This window comes from Bufo gargarizans, chromosome 1, assembly GCF_014858855.1.
Source record: "Bufo gargarizans isolate SCDJY-AF-19 chromosome 1, ASM1485885v1, whole genome shotgun sequence".
NCBI classification, from domain to species: domain Eukaryota; kingdom Metazoa; phylum Chordata; class Amphibia; order Anura; family Bufonidae; genus Bufo; species Bufo gargarizans.
In genome coordinates, this window is record NC_058080.1 from 96,055,975 (window position 1) to 96,074,270 (window position 18,296).

Here is an 18,296-nt window from a genome sequence, read left to right on the forward strand (position 1 = left end):
CAGCGGTACAGACGGGGAGGGATCCACAGCACTGCAACAGGCTGAAAGAGGCAGGTGGGGTATTAAAAGGGAGAAGGAGGGCCACATCAAAGAGGCTCGCAACTGTTCCCCGGAGCACCAGCTTGAGGCAATCTCCCTTGCCAAGGGGTAGGTTTTCCGCAGTCTGGCGCTTTTTTGAGGAAAGTGTGGACGATAAAAGAATTGTCATTTGCAACCTGAGCAGGGGCGTGAACACTAGCAACCTCACCACCACTAGCATGAACCGCCACATGGCATCAAAGCACCATAATCAGTGTATGCAGGTCACACCACTGCCTACTCTAACCCTGTATTACGTGCTGGCCAATCACCTGTCCAAAACGCAGGCCCAAATTCCTCCCGCCCCTGCACCTGGACCATCAGCTAGCACATCCACTTCTGTGTCCCAGTGCAGCGTACAGATGTCCATACCCCAGGCCTTTGAATGAAAAAGCAAATACCCAGCCACCCACCCACAGGCCATAGCACTAAATGCGCACCTTTCCAAAATGATGGCCCTAGAAATGTTACCATTTAGGCTAGTGGACACTGAGGCTTTCCGCAGCTTGATGGCGGTGGCCGTCCCTCGTTACTCAGTCCCCAGCCACCACTATTTTTCCCGGTGTGCCGTTCCTCCCTTACACCAGCATGTGTCCCGTAACATCACCCGTGCCCAGTTATTGGGAAGGTCCACTTAACGCCTGACACATGGACAAGTGTTTTTGGCCAGGGAAGCTACATTTCCCTGACTGCACACTGGGTGAACGTTATGGAGGCTGGGAGCGAGTCATACCCTGGGATGGCAAAGGTGCTACCGACAACAAAGATTGAGGGCCCTACTTCCATCAGGATTTCCGCCACCACCTACATTAAGGGCTGCAACCCCCCCTTTCTCCTCCTCCACCTCTGAATTCTCATCTTGCAGCACCAGTCAGTAGCTGGAAGCAGTGTAGCACTGCAGTGGGGAAGCGGCAAGAGGCCGTGCTGAAACTAATTTTCTTAGGTGACAAACAGCATACCGCTGCAGAGCTGTGGCAGGGTATAAGGGACCAGACTGAGCTGTGGCTCTCGCCACTCAACCTACAACCAGGCATGGTTGTGTCTGATAATGGCCGTAACTTGGTGGCGGCTTTGGAGCTCGGCAAGCTCACACACATACCATGCCTAGCCCACATGTTCAACTTAAAGGTTCAGCGGTTTCTCAAAACCTATCCCAATTTGCCTGAGCTATTGGTGAAGGTGCGCCGCATGTGTGCCCATTTTCAAAAGTCATCTACAGCTGCCGCCGGTCTGGCAACGCTGCAGCAGTGCTTGCAATTGCCAGCTCACCGACTGTTGTGTGCAAAGTGAGCACGTGCTGGAACTCCACGTTCCACATGTTGGCCAGGCATTGTGAGTAGCAGGGGGTAGTAGTGGAATACCAGCTGCAACTTGGTAGTCGCCTTTCCAGTCAGCTTCCGCTCTTCACAACGCTCGCTGCTCACAATGAAGGTGGACGCTTTGCATGTGGAAGAGGTGGAAATTTGGGAAGACAGTACACAGGGTGATAGCCAGACCACCCTCAGTTCGTCTTCTCAGCGCGAATTGGATGATGATGATGATGAGGAGGAGCAGGAGACGGTTGCCTCCACTACAGAGGGAAGTACCCATAGCAGGTTTATTCAGTCTGTTCAGTGTGGATGGGCCGAAGAGGAGAAAGAGGATGAGTAGATTGAGAGTCATCCTGCTGACGAGGACAGCAAAGTCTTGTCTGTTGGGACTCTGACACACATGGCTGACTTTATGTTATGCTGCCTTTCCCGTGACCCTTGCGTTATACGCATTTTGGCCAACACCGATTACTGGTTCTTCACCTTTCTCGACCCCTGCTCCAAAGAGAACTTTTCATCTCTCATTCCTGTGGTGGAGAGGACTAGCAAAATAGTGCAATACCAGAAGGTCCTTGTGGAAAAATTGCTCCAAAAATTTCCGGCTGACAACGCTGGCAGCAGAGTACGTAGTTCCTTGGGCAACCGAGGAGGGGAGACGAGGGGAATACACAGCAGTTCCAACAGATACAGGGCAACACTCTCCAAGGCCTGGGACAGTTTCATGACACCTCGCCAGCACCCTCACCCTGATGCGCAGCCTACTGTCACAAGGAGGGAAACGTTTTGGAGGATGGTGAAGGAGTACGTAGCAGACCGTGTCAGCATCCTCAGTGATCCCTCTGTGCCTTACCACTATTGGTTGTCCAAGCTGGACACGTGGCACAAACTGTCTCTCTACGCCTCGGAGGTGCTGGCCTTCCCTTCCACCAGCTTTTTGTCAGAGCTGGTATTCAGTGCTGCTGAGGGCATAATAACTGATTAGTGCATCCACCTGTCAACTGAAAATGCTGACAGGTTAACTCTTATCAAAATGAACAAGGCCTGGATTGCCCCTGACTTCTCTACTCCACCAGAGGAAAGCGGCTGAACATAAAGGCACTTTAAATGTGTCTTTTATGGTGTAGTGAATACACTGTATTCCCATGCACCCCTTCCACCACAAAAAGGGTATATGGTTCAATCTTCCTTTTCTAGTCCTCCTCCTCCATCATATCAACATACTTATTAGGCTTCCCTCGCCCCTAATGTTTTAGAGGGTCAGCTCAGCAGCAGGCCCTCGCCCATAATGTTTTAGACGGTCAGATCAGCAGCAGGCCCTCACCCCTAATGATTTAGATGGTCAGCTCAGCAGCAGGCCCTCGCCCCTAATGTTTTAGAGGGGTCAGCTCAGCAGCAGGCCCTTGCCCCTAATGTTTTAGAGGGGTCAGCTCAGCAGCAGGCCCTCGCCCCTAATGTTTTAGAGGGGTCAGCTCAGCAGCAGGCCCTCACCCCTAATGTTTTAGATGGTCAGATCAGCAGCAGGCCCTTGCTCCAATAGTTTTTGAGGGTCACCAGCAGGCAATCAATCATAATTTTTTAAGGCTGTGTATGATGCCCTCCTTTATGTGTAATAAAGGGTGTATTGGAGTGCCGGTTCCTTGTAATTTTTGGCAGCCCTTTCACTTAGTGCATAGGCTTTATGAGTCAAGAAGTCCCACTACCTGAACAATTGTACCACAATGTGAATGAGGCCCTCCTTTATGTGATATACAGGTTGTATCTGAGTGCCTCTTGCTTGTAATTATTGGCAGCACTTGCACTTTATCTACAAGTAAATATACAGGAAAGAATGTTTCCTAACAATTTTTCCTCTAAAATCGATTTTATCTTCGGTTTTGTGCGTATTATTGTCAGTCTGTAAAAGTGGCGTACTTCTCGGACAACATCGTTCCCAGCAGTGACCTGGGAGACCAAGATTAATCCATGCATCCTCCCCATGCTGTTCCCGAACCATTTCAGTTGTGTTTCCATCAATTTCTGACCTTTTCCTGTGAACTAGACACCCCCCCTCTTCAGAGCAGGGGGTGCCTGGTTTAATGCTCGGGTTCTCCCATTGACTTTCTTTGTGCTCTAGTGCTCTGTAGAGCAACCGAGCATCCCAAAGTGTTCTACTTGAGCACCAGAGCACCCACACTAGTTTTAATCAAAATATATTGACTAAGGCCTATTGCACACGGCCGTTTTTTTTTCCCGTTTACTGGCCGTTTTTTGCGATCCGTATACGGTCCGTATACGGAACCATTCATTTCAATGGTTCCGTAAAAAAAACTGAATGTACTCCGTATGCATTCCGTTTCCGTATTTCCGTTTTTCCGTTCCGTTTTAACATAGAACATGTCCTATTATTGCCCGCAAATCACAGTCCGTGGCTCCATTCAAGTCAATGGATCCGCAAAAAAAACGGAACACATACGGAAATGCATCCGTATGTCTTCCGTTTCCGTTCCGTTTTTTCCTGAACCATCTATTGAAAATGTTATGCCCAGCCCAATTTTATCTATGTAATTACTGTATACTGTATATGCCATACGGAAAAACGGAACGGAAAAACGGAACAGAAACGGAAACACAACGGAAACAAAAAACGGAACAACGGATCCATGAAAAACGGACCGCAAAACACTGAAAAAGCCATACGGTCGTGTGCAATAGGCCTAAGAGTCTCATATTTTATCATTAGAGTGATCTATTGTTATAGTGCATTAGTTTATGTGACTTTATAAATGTAGCCATATACATCCGCATATTTTACTAACATATCGTGCAGGATGTTTTGTATCTTTTTTCCGTGATTTTATTTTTTTCTACCATGTGTCTACTACAACTCTCATCAGCTTCTCAGTAAAGGAGGAGACTTTATTTATTATAACCAAACAGGTCTGATTATTGACTCCACTATCCATTCGCCACCCCTTCTGTCTGCGTTCCTGCTTTGCAACCATCTACCTAACGTCAAAGGCATCCCATCTAACACCAGACAGGAGACCCAACAGGTCCAAAATGTGAGCCATGGCGTGCCTCAAATGAAGAAAACATGCACCCTGCCATCACCGCATGTGTGGCCCAGGGAGCTCAGGAGAAAGCAGCGACCCCCATGAGGAACAGGTGTAGAGTAGAAATGTCGCAAACATAAAATTTTCCGTTCGCAGACGGCGAACGCGAATTTATGCAAATTTTCGTGAACCAGGCGAACCGCCATTGACTTCAATAGGCAGGTGAATTTTAAAACCCACAAGGACTCTTTCTAGCCACAGTAGTGATGGAAAAGTTGTTTCAAGGGGACTAACACCTGGACTGTGGCATGCCGGAGGGGGATCCATGGCAAAACTTCCATTGAAAATTACATAGTTGACGCAGAGTTGGATTTTAATCCATAAAGGGCATAAATCACCTAACAATCCTAAAATATTTTGAACAACATGGTTTAAAACATCCAGTGTGTGTATACGATCAGGTATGATGTTGTATCGATCAGGTAGTGTAAGGGTTACGCCCGCTTCACAGACATTGACCGACCAAACTCCCCTTTTAATGCACCGCAAACAACCGCAAACAGTCCATTTGCCCAACCGCAAATTTCCCATTTGCACAAGGTTGGATACCAAGCTAGCCATGTCCCGTTGATGTCATTGAAGGTTTCTTCCTCCACCCAGCCACGTACAACACCAAGGGACCCGAAAGGCGAATTGAATAGATTTTTCGAACGGGGAGATGGTTGAAAAAAACGCTGGCTCCCTCCCCTTTGTTTGAATCCACGGTCACTGCGTCTGCGCCGTGCAATTTACTGTCACACCCGATATGAGTGGTATTTTCTGTAGTTCTCTTCTCATCAGTTTAATCCCTGTTACGTCCCCAATCTGGGGTCCATTTATTCAATTGATTTTTCGAACGGGGAGATGGTTAAAAAAATGCTGGCTCCCTCCCCTTTGTTTGAATCCACGGTCACTGCGTCCGGTATGAGTGGTGGCCTAGCCAGTGGCCACAGTACAGTCTGTGGGCCAGACACACACTGGCTTGCAACTGGGATTATATCACAGAAAAATAATAAATTGAATTTTTTTTATCTGCAAGGTATTGTGACACCCTGTATGAATGGTGTGCCTACAGTACTGTCTCTGGGCCACACAGTCACTCACTGGCTTGCAACTGCGATTATATCACAGATAAATAATATAAATTGACTTTTTTTATCTGCAAGGTATTGTCTGTGACACCCTGTATGAATGGTGTGCACACAGTACTGTCTGTGACTGAGCCTGCAGCCTCTCACAGACACGGGCAGGCAACTGCAATATATATATATATATATATATATATATATATATATGAAAAAAAGCATACTGATGTACTAGCCCTAAAAAGGGCTTTTTGGGGTGCTGTCAGGACGCTGTCCTTACAGCAGATGAGTCTGTGGACACAGAACAATGCCCTAGCTAACGCTTTCCCTATTAGATCAGCAGCAGCAGCACTGTCCCTCCTCTCACTAAGAATGCAGCTTCCGAATGAATCTAAAATGGATGCTGTCCAGGAGGTGGGAGGGTCTGGGAGGGAGGGTCTGCTGCTGATTGGCTGGAATGTGTCTGCTGACTGTGAGGTACAGGGTCAAAGTTTGCTCAATGATGATGTATAGGGGGCGGACCAAACATCGCATATGTTTGCCCGCCGCGGCGAACGCGAACAATCAAATAGTTCGGGACATCACTAGTGTAGAGCATAGGAGTGATAGTGGCCCTGATGAAGTTCTGTGTCATGGTGTACCTTCTCTGTTGCCGTTGCTCCCTGGGGTCCATTGCAGTGAAAGTTATAGTAGTGAAGAATGAGGCCACAGTTAAACGTAACAAAGTCTTTTTAACTAAATGCAACATAGAACTTGAAATACAGCAACAGCGGGCTTTTAGTGCAATTCTTCTCTGGCACCAGCAAGGATATGGAGGCAGGATGGTTGGAGGCAATTCTGCACATAGGTGATACTGGCCAAGTGGTTGCGTGGTGATGGGTAGTGGTGAGCACGAATATTCTAATATTGAATTTTTTTAGTGAATATCGGCACTTCGCTAATTCGTGAATATTTCGAATATAGTGTTATAAATTCGCTATTTAGAATATTTTTTTTTTATTTTTTTTTTATTGTTATATTTTTTTCTTTCCCACTTCCCAAAAGTAGTTCTTACCTGTCCTTAGGATTCCTGGTTTCCTGGCTGCTCCAGTCAGTGCCCGTTGCCGCTTCTGCTGACTTCTGTGCTCATGGAGCGTCCCCTTCACCATGGGAACGCCTCCATACTAGAATGTACTGTCGGATTTGAGAATTACGTTGAAATCGCAATGCGATTAATATAACTTGAAGTAATCGCTTTGCGCTTTCAACTTAGCACTGCTATATTCCATATTCGTGAATCGTTAATTCTAGTCTAGAATTAACGAAGTTAACGAACAAATATGGAATATAGCAGTGCTAAGTTGAAATCGCAATGCGATTATGATAACTTGAATTAACCGCATTGCGATTTCAACTTAGACCTGGTTTACTATGGTTGGCTTGGTAGAATTAGCGAAGATGACGAATATGACAATTGTATTCGTCATATTCCTCAAAACGAAGTTAATGAAATATTTTCCATCTTCGTTTTAGCTCCATATTCGTCAGCTTCGCTAATTCTAGCAATCATATAGAAAAGTTGACTAGTAGAGACAGCTACGTTTTTTAATTCGCTATGCGATAATATTACTTTGCTTTATTTTTAAATAAATAGAATAGTTCCTATTTGATTGCTAGAATTATCGAAGTTGACGAATATGGAGCTAAAACGAAGATGGAGAATATTTTGTTAACTTCGTTTTGAGGAATATGACGAATACATTCGTCATATTCGTCATCTTCGCTAATTCTACCAAGCCAACCATAGTAAACCAGGTCTGAGTTGAAATTGCAATGCGATTAATTCAAATTATATTAATCACATTGCGATTTCAACTTAGCACTGCTATATTCCATATTCGTTTGTTAACTTCGTTAATTCTAGGCTAGAATTAACGAACATGGAATATAGCAGTGCTAAGTTGAAATCGCCATGCGATTAATATAACTTGAAGTAATCGCATTGCGATTTCAACTTAGACCTGGTTTACTATGGTTGGCTTGGTAGAATTAGCGAAGATGACGAATATGACGAATGTATTCGTCATATTCCTCAAAACGAAGTTAACAAAATATTCTCCATCTTCGTTTTAGCTCCATATTCGTCAACTTCGATAATTCTAGCAATCAATCAAATAGGAAAGTTGACTAGCGACAGCTAAGTTTTTAATTCGTTATGCGATAATATTACTTAGCTTTTTTTTAAATAAATAAAATAATTATAATACTTGATAATTATTATAATTATTCTATTTATTTGAAAAACAAAGCAAAGTAATATTATCGCATAGCGAATTAAACACAGCTGTCTCTATAGTCAACTTTCCGAATTTGATTGCTAGAATTAGTGAAGTTGACGAATATGAAGCTAAAACAAAGATGGAGAATACTTCGTTATCTTCGTTTTGAGGAATATGACGAATACATTCTTCATATTCGTCATCTTCGCTAATTCTAGATATCAAACCAATAGGAAAGTTACCTTAAGTTAAAATCGCAATACGCAATTATTTAAATCGCATATTAATCGCGAAAACTAGAATAATGACGAATATTCGCGAATTTCGCCGAATATGGCACCTCCCGCTCATCACTAGAGATGGGTGGCTTGGCTGTATTCCCCTACCCTACAGCAGTGTCTGTAGATGCAGATGTAGCAGTTTACGCTACTTTCTGGAACCTCAAAGCTTTACTTGAGGACAATTGGAGTAGTTCTCTCTGGAAATTAGATAGCAGGAGCCTTGCAGGTTTCTTCCTCTCCTCTCTGAAGTTACTCAGGAACATCCCCTTGGCAGAAAGCAGGTCCAGCCCACTCCTAAAAGGGAGGAAAAGAGTGGTTAGCCCTGTTCCTTGCCAAACTTTCCTTGCTGGTAGCTACAGCCCAGAAGCAAACAGTAAAATATATAACACATAACTATACAATTTGTAGTACCCCCAGATCTCGGGTACTACACATGTGATATTGGATCATTTTGCTCAATAAATAAATGACTTAAGTCTGTATTACACAGGCCAATTGAGCAATAGATTGTCAGGAGGGAAGCGTTTCCTCCCGTCAATCGCCTGCTAGCTAGTGGAGGAGACTGCTGCTATTACATACAGAGATCTCCTCCGCAGCATGGGGAGGAGTGATCATTATGCCATCATTCGTACCCATGCTGTCTAGTAATTTGCCAGTGGCAGATTGTAATTATACAGCATGATTTACCGCTGGCAAATGATCATTTTCAAGCATGCTTAAAAATTACAATTGTCCATTGCTCGGTCAATTGGCAGCAGTTCAAGTTCAGTTTGCCAGTGTCATTAATAGATTAATCAGCAGGTGTGTTCCTCCACCTGCAGGAATATACCCTCTCTATTCCAAGACAGATTGGTAACAAATGAAGCGGCCATAGGTAATCTGTAAAACAATCATAAAATAGGCGATATGGCAGAAAGATTTGGGGTGTATGCGTGGCATTCCACTATACCGCACTACCTAAAATGCCTTTTACCTTTCCGGACGGCTTCTATTGCTGTAAATGTCCTTTGTGAACGAGCCCGTTCATATGATCCTCCATTGACCTGGTTTGTGGTGAGTATTACAGGAATCTGGCTGCATTACACACCTTGAGTGTCCGGCAACACCAGGGAGTCGGTGGGGTTCCAGAGGGATATCTTTCAATCTGGATTTTTCAAAGAAGACGGTGGATAAAGGCAAATATGTTGTTGTTCATCCGTACATAAAGCAGGTCCTAACCAAATGCGTTTCAGGGTTTCCACTGTACCCCCACTGAGGAAGGGGGCCGCAATACATGAGCACAGTCCGTGGGGCAGCCGCAGCGGATCGCGGACCCATTCGCAGCGGATCGCGGACCCACTCACTTGAATGGGTTCGCGAACCGGCCGTTCCGCAAAAAGATAGGACATGTTCTATCTTTTTGCGGAACGGAAGTACGGGACGAAACCCCACGGAAGCACTCCATAGTGCTTCCATAGGGTTCCGTTCCGCACCATTCCGCATCTCCGCACCCATTGAAGTGATGCGGAATGCCCACGGAACGGCACCCGTGTATTGCGGATCCACAAATGTGATCCGCAATACAGCAACGGGGCGCACACACCAGTGTGAAAGAGGCCTAAGTCTAATATTTTTTACTTATCTTCATTTACCGTTGGACTTCTGTGAAAACTTTATGTAATTTTAGGTCATATTTATGCAGAAAAATAGAAAGAGTTTATAAACTTTTAGGCACCACTTTAGGGCTCTTTCACACCTGCGTTCTTTTCTTCCGGCATAGAATTCCGTCGTCGGGGCTCTATGCCGGAAGAATCCTGATCAGTTTTATCCTAATGCATTCTGAATGGAGTGAAATCCGTTCAGGATGCATCAGGATGTCTTCAGTTCCGGGCCGGAACGTTTTTTGGCCGGAGAAAATACCGCAGCATGCTGCGCTTTTTGCTACGGCCAAAAATCCTGAAGACTTGCCGCAAGGCCGGATCCGGAATTAATGCCCATTGAAAGGCATTGATCCGGATCCGGCCTTAAGCTAAACGTAATTTCGGCGCATTGCCGGATCCGACGTTTAGCTTTTTCTGAATGGTTACCATGGCTGCCGGGACGCTAAAGTCCCGGCAGCCATGGTAAAGTGTAGTGGGGAGCGGGGGAGCAGCATATTTACCGTCCGTGCGGCTCCCGGGGCGCTTCAGAGTGACGTCAGGGCGCCCCAAGGGCATGGATCACGTGATCGCATGGCACGTCATCCATGCGCATGGGGCGCTCTGATGTCATTCTGGAGCGCCCCGGGAGCCGCACGGACTGTAAGTATACCGCTCCCCGCTCCTACTATGGCAACCAGGACTTTAATAGCGTCCTGGCTGCCATAGTAACACTGAAAGCATTTTGAAGACTGATCCGTCTTCAAATGCTTTCAGTTCACTTGCGTTTTTCCGGATCCGGCGTGTAATTCCGGCAAGTGGAGTACACGCCGGATCCGGACAACGCAAGTGTGAAAGAGGCCTTAGAGAGAGATACTGGAAATATTTACTGGAGATGTTCTATAATTTCATGAGACTTTCCTTCAGCTCCCAAAATAAACCATGGATGGTATTGGTATTGGAATAATGCAGTATTTTACTGCAGGAATGTCAGTGATAACATGTATGTATAATGTCTCTGGCTTTAGGATTTGACTACAACTCATGCCCTACTACATCTGAGTGTGAGAATAATGCTGAGGAGTCTTTCTGGAGGTTGGCTTCTGTTACTGTAAGTGTTTTCCTTTATAATTATTGAGGGATAATAGATACCCCAGAGGAAACAATGGAAAGGAGCAACCTTGTAACATTGCTATTATCTTTTCAGAGCCTGGGAGGAACATGTCCTGATCATCTCACCTACTAAGGCTGCATTCACACGTCGGTGGAACACTGTCTGTGTGATATCGGCCTGGATTTCTTCAGAGCGCAGGAGCGCACGGCATCATAGCAACCAATGACGCCGTGCACTCCTGCACTCTGAAGAAATCCAGGCCGGTATCACACGGACCGTGTTCCACCGACGTGTGAATGCAGCCTAAGTGTCCTCTTCACCAGGCTACATAACTGTGCCCATACCAGCAATGTAATTTATCTAATGTCCCATAACTTATGCTGCTGGATGCATATTCTATGTTTCATTGTCACCCTTCAGCAGCAGCACCCATGGGGGGGGGGGGGGGGATATCTAATCCTTCTGAAACATAGGACAGAAGATATCAATTAATTACAGATCCTATAATACTCCCTATCCTAGAACCTCCTACTGTGTTTTTTTCAGTTTTTCCTGGATGGCATCCTTCCATGAAGAAGGCGGAGATGTTGGGAAGTATATTTATTTATTATTATCAACTTCAATAAGTGTGTAGTTACTCCCTAGGTCTGTGCCTTGTAGCTGGTTTTGCTTCACAGTTAGGTCTGTGGTGCCAGCTACTACATAGCTCAAATGTCTATAGTGCTGGCGCTTTTTTTACTGTTTAGCAGCTTAGGGTGCTTATCATCTGCCAGCTCGTTCTGCCTTCCTGGCAGTGGGGTTAATCTTTTAGCTCAGTGGTGGTAGTGGCTCTTTCCCTCTGGAGGTTCTGTCACTGCACATACGCCACTATGCAGGGGGAGGCAGGGATAGAAACATGGCGGCGCCCATCTCCCACGCCGCTCTGCCATGCTCCTCTGAAACACTTCAGAATTCATCCTGCTGCTTTTGTCAGCTGTCACATCATCAATAAATACAAGAGAACCAGTTCCATTGGCAGCCATACATACCGACGCCAGGACACTACACCACCATGCTTCACTGATGAGGTGGTATGCTTAGGATCATGAGCAGTTCCTTTCCTTCTCCATACTCTTCTCTTCCCATCTCTCTGGTACAAGTTGATCTTGGTCTCATCTATCCATAGGATGTTGTTCCAGAACTGTGAAGGCTTTTTTAGTTGTCGTTTGGCAAACTCTAATCTGGCCTTCCTGTTTTTGAGGCTCACCAATGGTTTACATCTTGTGGTGAACCCTCTGTATTCACTCTGGTGAAGTCTTCTCGTCATTGTTAACTTTGACACACATACACCTACCTCCTGGAGAGTGTTCTTGATCTGGCCAACTGTTGTGAAGGGTGTTTTCTTCACCAGGGAAAGAATTCTTCGGTCATCCACCACAGTTGTTTTCCGTGGTCTTCCGGGTCTTTCAGCGTTGCTGAGCTCACCGCTGCGTTCCTTCTTTTTAAGAAGGTTGTTTTGGCCACACCTAATTTTTTTGCGATCTCTCTGATGGGTTTGTTTTGTTTTTTCAGCCTAGTGATGGCTTGCTTCACTGATAGTGACAGCTCTTTGGATCTCATCTTGAGAGTTGACAGCAACAGATTCCAAATGCAAATAGCACACTGGAAATGAACTCTGGACCTTTTATCTGCTCATTGTAATTGGGATAATGAGGGAATAACACACACCTGGCCATGGAACAGCTGAGAAGCCAATTGTCCCATTACTTTTGGTTCCTTAACAAGTGGGAGGCACATATGCAAACTGTTGTAATTCCTACACTCTTCACCTAATTTGGATGTAAATACCCTCAAATTAAAGCTGACAGTCTGCAGGTAAAGCACATCTTGTTCGTTTAATTTCAAATCCATTGTGGTGGTGTATAGAGCCAAAAATGTTAGAATTGTGTCGATGTCCCAATATTTATGGACCTGACTGTATATAAACTGGCAATTTAGGACAGTTGTTCCTATTGTTACATCCTGCAGGGATCTTGGGCATGCGGTGTACACTGTGGTGTTCCTCTCTCTTATTTGGCCGCAGCCTCTTATACAGGTGGAGGGTTCTAGTCCTCACTTGTGGTGTTAGCTGTACGTCTAGTACAATAAAGCAGAATAATCTATTGCTTTACTCTGCTTTAGGGTCCATTCACACGTCCGTAGTGTATTGCGGATCCGCAATACACACGGCCAGCACCCCCATAGAACTGCCTATTCTTGTCCGCAATTGGGGACAAGAATAGGACATGTTCTATTTTTTTTACGGAGCCGCGGACCGGAAGATTAGGGGCGCACTCCGGATCTATTCAGTTTCCATAGAGAATGAATGGGTCCGCACCCGTTCCGGACAATTGCGGAACGGGTACGGACAACAGTTGAGGACGTGTGAATGAAGCCTTATTGTAGATGTCTCAAGGTTCTGAACACAGAAGTTCCTCCGCAAGGAAGTCTGCTGGAAAACGCAAGCATATGCCCTGCAGATCTTGTAACACCCCCTGCCAGATGTGGATGAAGGATTTTGTCCATGATGCATTGAAGCAGTTCAAACAGTCAGCAGCGAAAGATAATGAAGCTGAAAATTCTCAGTCGGAGTTAAGGTCGGGGGCTATTTCTGAGAGTGTGGAGTCGTTCCCCAGAGAATCTGACATGATTGACGAATATAGGATCATTGATGACATTCATTCTTCTGGATCCAAAGATAGTGATCAGGAACTGAATTTATTTCCATTGCAGAAAATTCTTAGAGGCTGAAGCTGTGTTACAGGCTGAAATAATAGGTGACGATGGTATCCCTAAGAAATCCAGAGTTTTTAAAGTAGACCCTATGGTGAAGAGGCTTATGGTTAATGAGTAGGGATGAGCGAACCCGAACTGTATAGTTCGGGTTCGTACCGAATTTTGGGGTGTCCGTGACACGGACCCGAACATTTTCGTAAAAGTCTGGGTTCGGTGTTCGTCGCTTTCTTGGCGCTTTTTGAAAGGCTGCAAAGCAGCCAATCAACAAGCGTCTTACTACTTGCCCCAAGAGGCCGTCACAGCCATGCCTACTATTGGCATGGCTTTGATTGGCCAGTGCAGCATGGGACCCAGCCTCTATTTAAGCTGGAGTCACATAGCGCCGCCCGTCACTCTGCTCTGATCAGTGTAGGGAGAGGTTGCAGCTGCGACGTTAGGGCGAGATTAGGCAGGGATTAACTCATCAAAAACACTTAATTCAGTGATCGATCTACAGCTGTGGATCATTGAACTGCTGCTATTTAATTGCTCACTGTTTTAAGGCTGCCCAGAGCGTTTTTCAGTCACTTTTTTCTGGGGTGATCGGCAGCCATTTTGTGTCTTGTGGTGCGCCAGCACAAGCTGCCACCAAGTCCATTTAACCATCAATAGTGTGGTTGTTTTTTTTGCTATATCCTACATCAGGGGCTTGGCTGTACTTGCTATTTTATTGAGGGGTGAAATACAATTGCCAAAATAGCAGTACCCTAAATCTGGTGTTTCAGCTGTGGCCAGCCAATTGTAATACTGTCTGCTGTCTGGCAAAGGATATATTTTTGTTCTGGGTTGAAATACAATTCCCAACTTAGCAATTCCCTAAATCAGTGGTTTCTGCTGTATCAGGCCAACTTTAAATCTATCCATAAAAGGGTATATTAGATTGAAGGTGCGGATAGGGTCATTCTCAATAACTTCACACACACGCTACCGTGCATTTCCAAATCTAATTCTGTCTGTAACCGTATACCTGTCACCCAGCGCCTAAATAATAGGCCTCAAATTTATATTCAGCTAAATCTGTGGTTATTGCTGTGGCTGGTCAATTCATTTAGTGTCCGCCAAAGCACAGTTTTTGTTCTGGGTTGAAATACAATTCCTACTGTATACAATAAAAATGAAAATGTCAGTCCTGTGTCCCAAAACACGGTCACTTATCTGCGCTGCTGGTTCCGGTGTAGTGTGGTGGGTATTCACACTGAAAGTCAAGTAGTTAAAGGTTTGAAACCGCGCTGCTTGTGATTCAGTCAGATGCTGCACAAGTGACAGAAATAGGGTATTAGCCTTCGTCCTCCTCTCTCAAGGATTCGATCCTCCTCAGACCGCCTCCTCTGTAGGATTAAATGACCAGCATATAGTGAAGTACCCTCTTAGTTGTTAATAAAAAAAGGTTTTATTCTACTCACAAACAATGGTAGATCATAGGCATATCACAATTAGTGAAAACAACTTGAAGTCCTGCCCGACCCGGGTTTCGCTCTCTGGCTTCCTCAGGGGCGACAACTGCGCATGTCCACAGCTGGGCCCTTTAAATAGCCCAGTCTCCCATTATCAGACCGTGGGAATCACTCCCAATCAATTATTTATTTATTTTTTTAAATACATGATAAAAGCAGTATTCATAACATATCCTTAATAGGAACATTCATATCCTTATAAAACAATATCAGCCATACACCAAATTGTATCAAAAATCGATTAGAAAATATCTTAAATATACAATATACTTTTCCATATATCTCACATAGCTGTGCCGCAGCTTTATCTTATATACAACCTTGTCACCATATTTCAACTTATCCCCTTTTTTACTCAACCGCATTTTTGTATTAACATGCTTCCTTTTTCACAGTTATATGACCGCATCTTATTAAAAGCTTTTAATTCACAGTATTCTTACTTTTCTTGAGTGCTTCACCACATGCTAACCTGATTACATCTCCACCCACTATTGGTCACGTTACTCTAAACGTTATTACCCCACCCCTTTCCCATTCATAAAACTCAGATCACATGTTTCAGCTACCCAATCCCTAGTTACTACTCATGACGTCTCCTGAAAGGTCCTCAACACAAGGTAGAAGTTATTACTATTTAATTTCCTATGGGCACTTCTTCTCCTTTTTGCACTTTATATTAAACATGGCTTTAGATCAAACTCTATGTTTAAACCGCTCGGCTGCAAGATGCCCAATTGATAAATCCATTGTACTTCTTTTCGGTTAATTTGTGCCAAAAAATCGCCTCCACGCCAATGTGGTTTAACCACTTCCACCCCAGCAAACTTCAAGCCCCGCGGGTTCTTGCCATGCATCAGCTTGAAGTGGGCTGATACACTATGACTCATAAGTCCTCTCTTGATATTTCCTATATGCTCCTGGATCCTCACTTTTAATTTCCTCACTGTTCTACCTACGTATTGGAGTCCACAAGGGCACTCCAATACGTAGATAATACCCTCATTTTCACAGGAACATTTTCCCTTTATTTTAAATTCCTCTCCATTCTTTTTAGATACAATACAGTCAAGTGTTCTCATTCTCCCTTTTGTATTCCGATTCTTGCACCTAATACAAAATCCACACCATGTGAACTTCCCTCCTTCCCTACCCCCTTTTTTATCTACTGGGGGACTGGCACTGTACCAGCTTAGTTCTGATACTTGGAGCCTTTTTAAAGGTGAACATCGGGTTCTCAGGAATAGCCTTTCCTAATATGGGGTCATTTTTAAGTGTTCCCCAATTTTTTCTAACAGCCTTCTTAACAATATCGGACATTGAGCTATATCTTGTAACAAAGGAAAGTCTATATTCTTTCTCATCTTTTTTTATTTTTACTTTCCCCTTTTCCCCTTTTTTCTCTTCTTCTACAGTCTGGATATATTCTTCCAGGAGAAGAAGTGCAAAAAGGAGAAGAAGTGCCCATAGGAAATTAAATAGTAATAACTTCTACCTTGTGTTGAGGACCTTTCAGGAGACGTCATGAGTAGTAACTAGGGATTGGGTAGCTGAAACATGTGATCTGAGTTTTATGAATGGGAAAGGGGTGGGGTAATAACGTTTAGAGTAACGTGACCAATAGTGGGTGGAGATGTAATCAGGTGAGCATGTGGTGAAGCACACAAGAAAAGTAAGAATACTGTGAATTAAAAGCTTTTAATAAGATGCGGTCATATAACTGTGAAAAAGGAAGCATGTTAATACAAAAATGCGGTTGAGTAAGAAAGGGGATAAGTTGAAATATGGTGACAAGGTTGTATATAAGATAAAGCTGCGGCACAGCTATGTGAGATATATGGAAAAGTATATTGTATATTTAAGATATTTTCTAATCGATTTTTGATACAATTTGGTGTATGGCTGATATTGTTTTATAAGGATATGAATGTTCCTATTAAGGATATGTTATGAATACTGCTTTTATCATGTATTTAAAAAAATAAAAATAAAAAATTTGATTGGGAGTGATTCCCACGGTCTGATAATGGGAGACTGGGCTATTTAAAGGGCCCAGCTGTGGACATGCGCAGTTGTCGCCCCTGAGGAAGCCAGAGAGCGAAACCCGGGTCGGGCAGGACTTCAAGTTGTTTTCACTAATTGTGATATGCCTATGATCTACCATTGTTTGTGAGTAGAATAAAACCTTTTTTTATTAACAACTAAGAGGGTACTTCACTATATGCTGGTCATTTAATCCTACAGAGGAGGCGGTCTGAGGAGGATCGAATCCTTGAGAGAGGAGGACGAAGGCTAATACCCTATTTCTGTCACTTGTGCAGCGTCTGACTGAATCACAAGCAGCGCGGTTTCAAACCTTTAACTGAAATACAATTCCCAACTTAGCAATTCCCTAAATTAGTGGTTTCTGCTGTATCAGGACTACTTTAAATCTATCCATAAAAGGGTATATTAGATTGAAGGTGCGGATAGGGTCATTCTCAATAACATCACACGCTACCGTGCATTTCCAAGTCTAATTCTGTCCGTAAACGTATACCTGTCATCCAGCGCCTAAATACTAGGCCTACAATTTATATTCAGCTAAATCTGTTGTTACTGCTGTGCCTGTATTAGTGTAATACGGTACCTAAATAGATAGCTAGATAGTGTTAGGTGTCTGTAAAAAAAGGCCTGAATTTGAATTCAATACATTGGGCCAAATAATTTTTTTCTTATTGTGATGAACGGTAACAATGAGGAAAACATCTAGTAAGGGACGCGGACATGGTCGTGGTGGTGTTAGTGGACCCTCTGGTGCTGGGAGAGGACGTGGCCGTTCTGCCACAGCCACACGTCCTAGTGTACCAACTACCTCAGGCCCCAGTAGCCGCCAGAATTTACAGCGATATATGGTGGGGCCCAATGCCGTTCTAAGGATGGTAAGGCCTGAGCAGGTACAGGCATTAGTCAATTGGGTGGCCGACAGTGGATCCAGCACGTTCACATTATCTCCCACCCAGTCTTCTGCAGAAAGCGCACAGATGGCGCCTGAAAACCAAGCCCATCAGTCTGTCACATCACCCCCATGCATACCAGGGAAACTGTCTCAGCCTCAAGTTATGCAGCAGTCTCTTATGCTGTTTGAAGACTCTGCTGGCAGGGTTTCCCAAGGGCATCCACCTAGCCCTTCCCCAGCGGTGGAAGACATAGAATGCACTGACGCACAACCACTTATGTTTCCTGATGATGAGCAC

At 44.4% G+C, this 18,296-nt stretch overlaps 1 protein-coding gene across 3 annotated transcripts in view; it reads left to right on the forward strand.

Moving 5' to 3' along the window:
- The window catches only part of BST1 (bone marrow stromal cell antigen 1), a 192,828-nt gene that overhangs the window by 128,970 nt on the left and 45,562 nt on the right, over positions 1 to 18,296 (forward strand). For 2 of the 3 annotated variants that reach the window (XM_044296795.1, XM_044296804.1), the window contains exon 5: positions 10,728 to 10,810. The exons of the other annotated variant lie outside the window; for it this stretch is intronic. In XM_044296795.1, the coding sequence (XP_044152730.1) occupies positions 10,728 to 10,810 (83 nt within the window). The remainder of the gene's footprint in view (positions 1 to 10,727; positions 10,811 to 18,296) is intronic. 3 annotated transcript variants of the gene reach the window in all.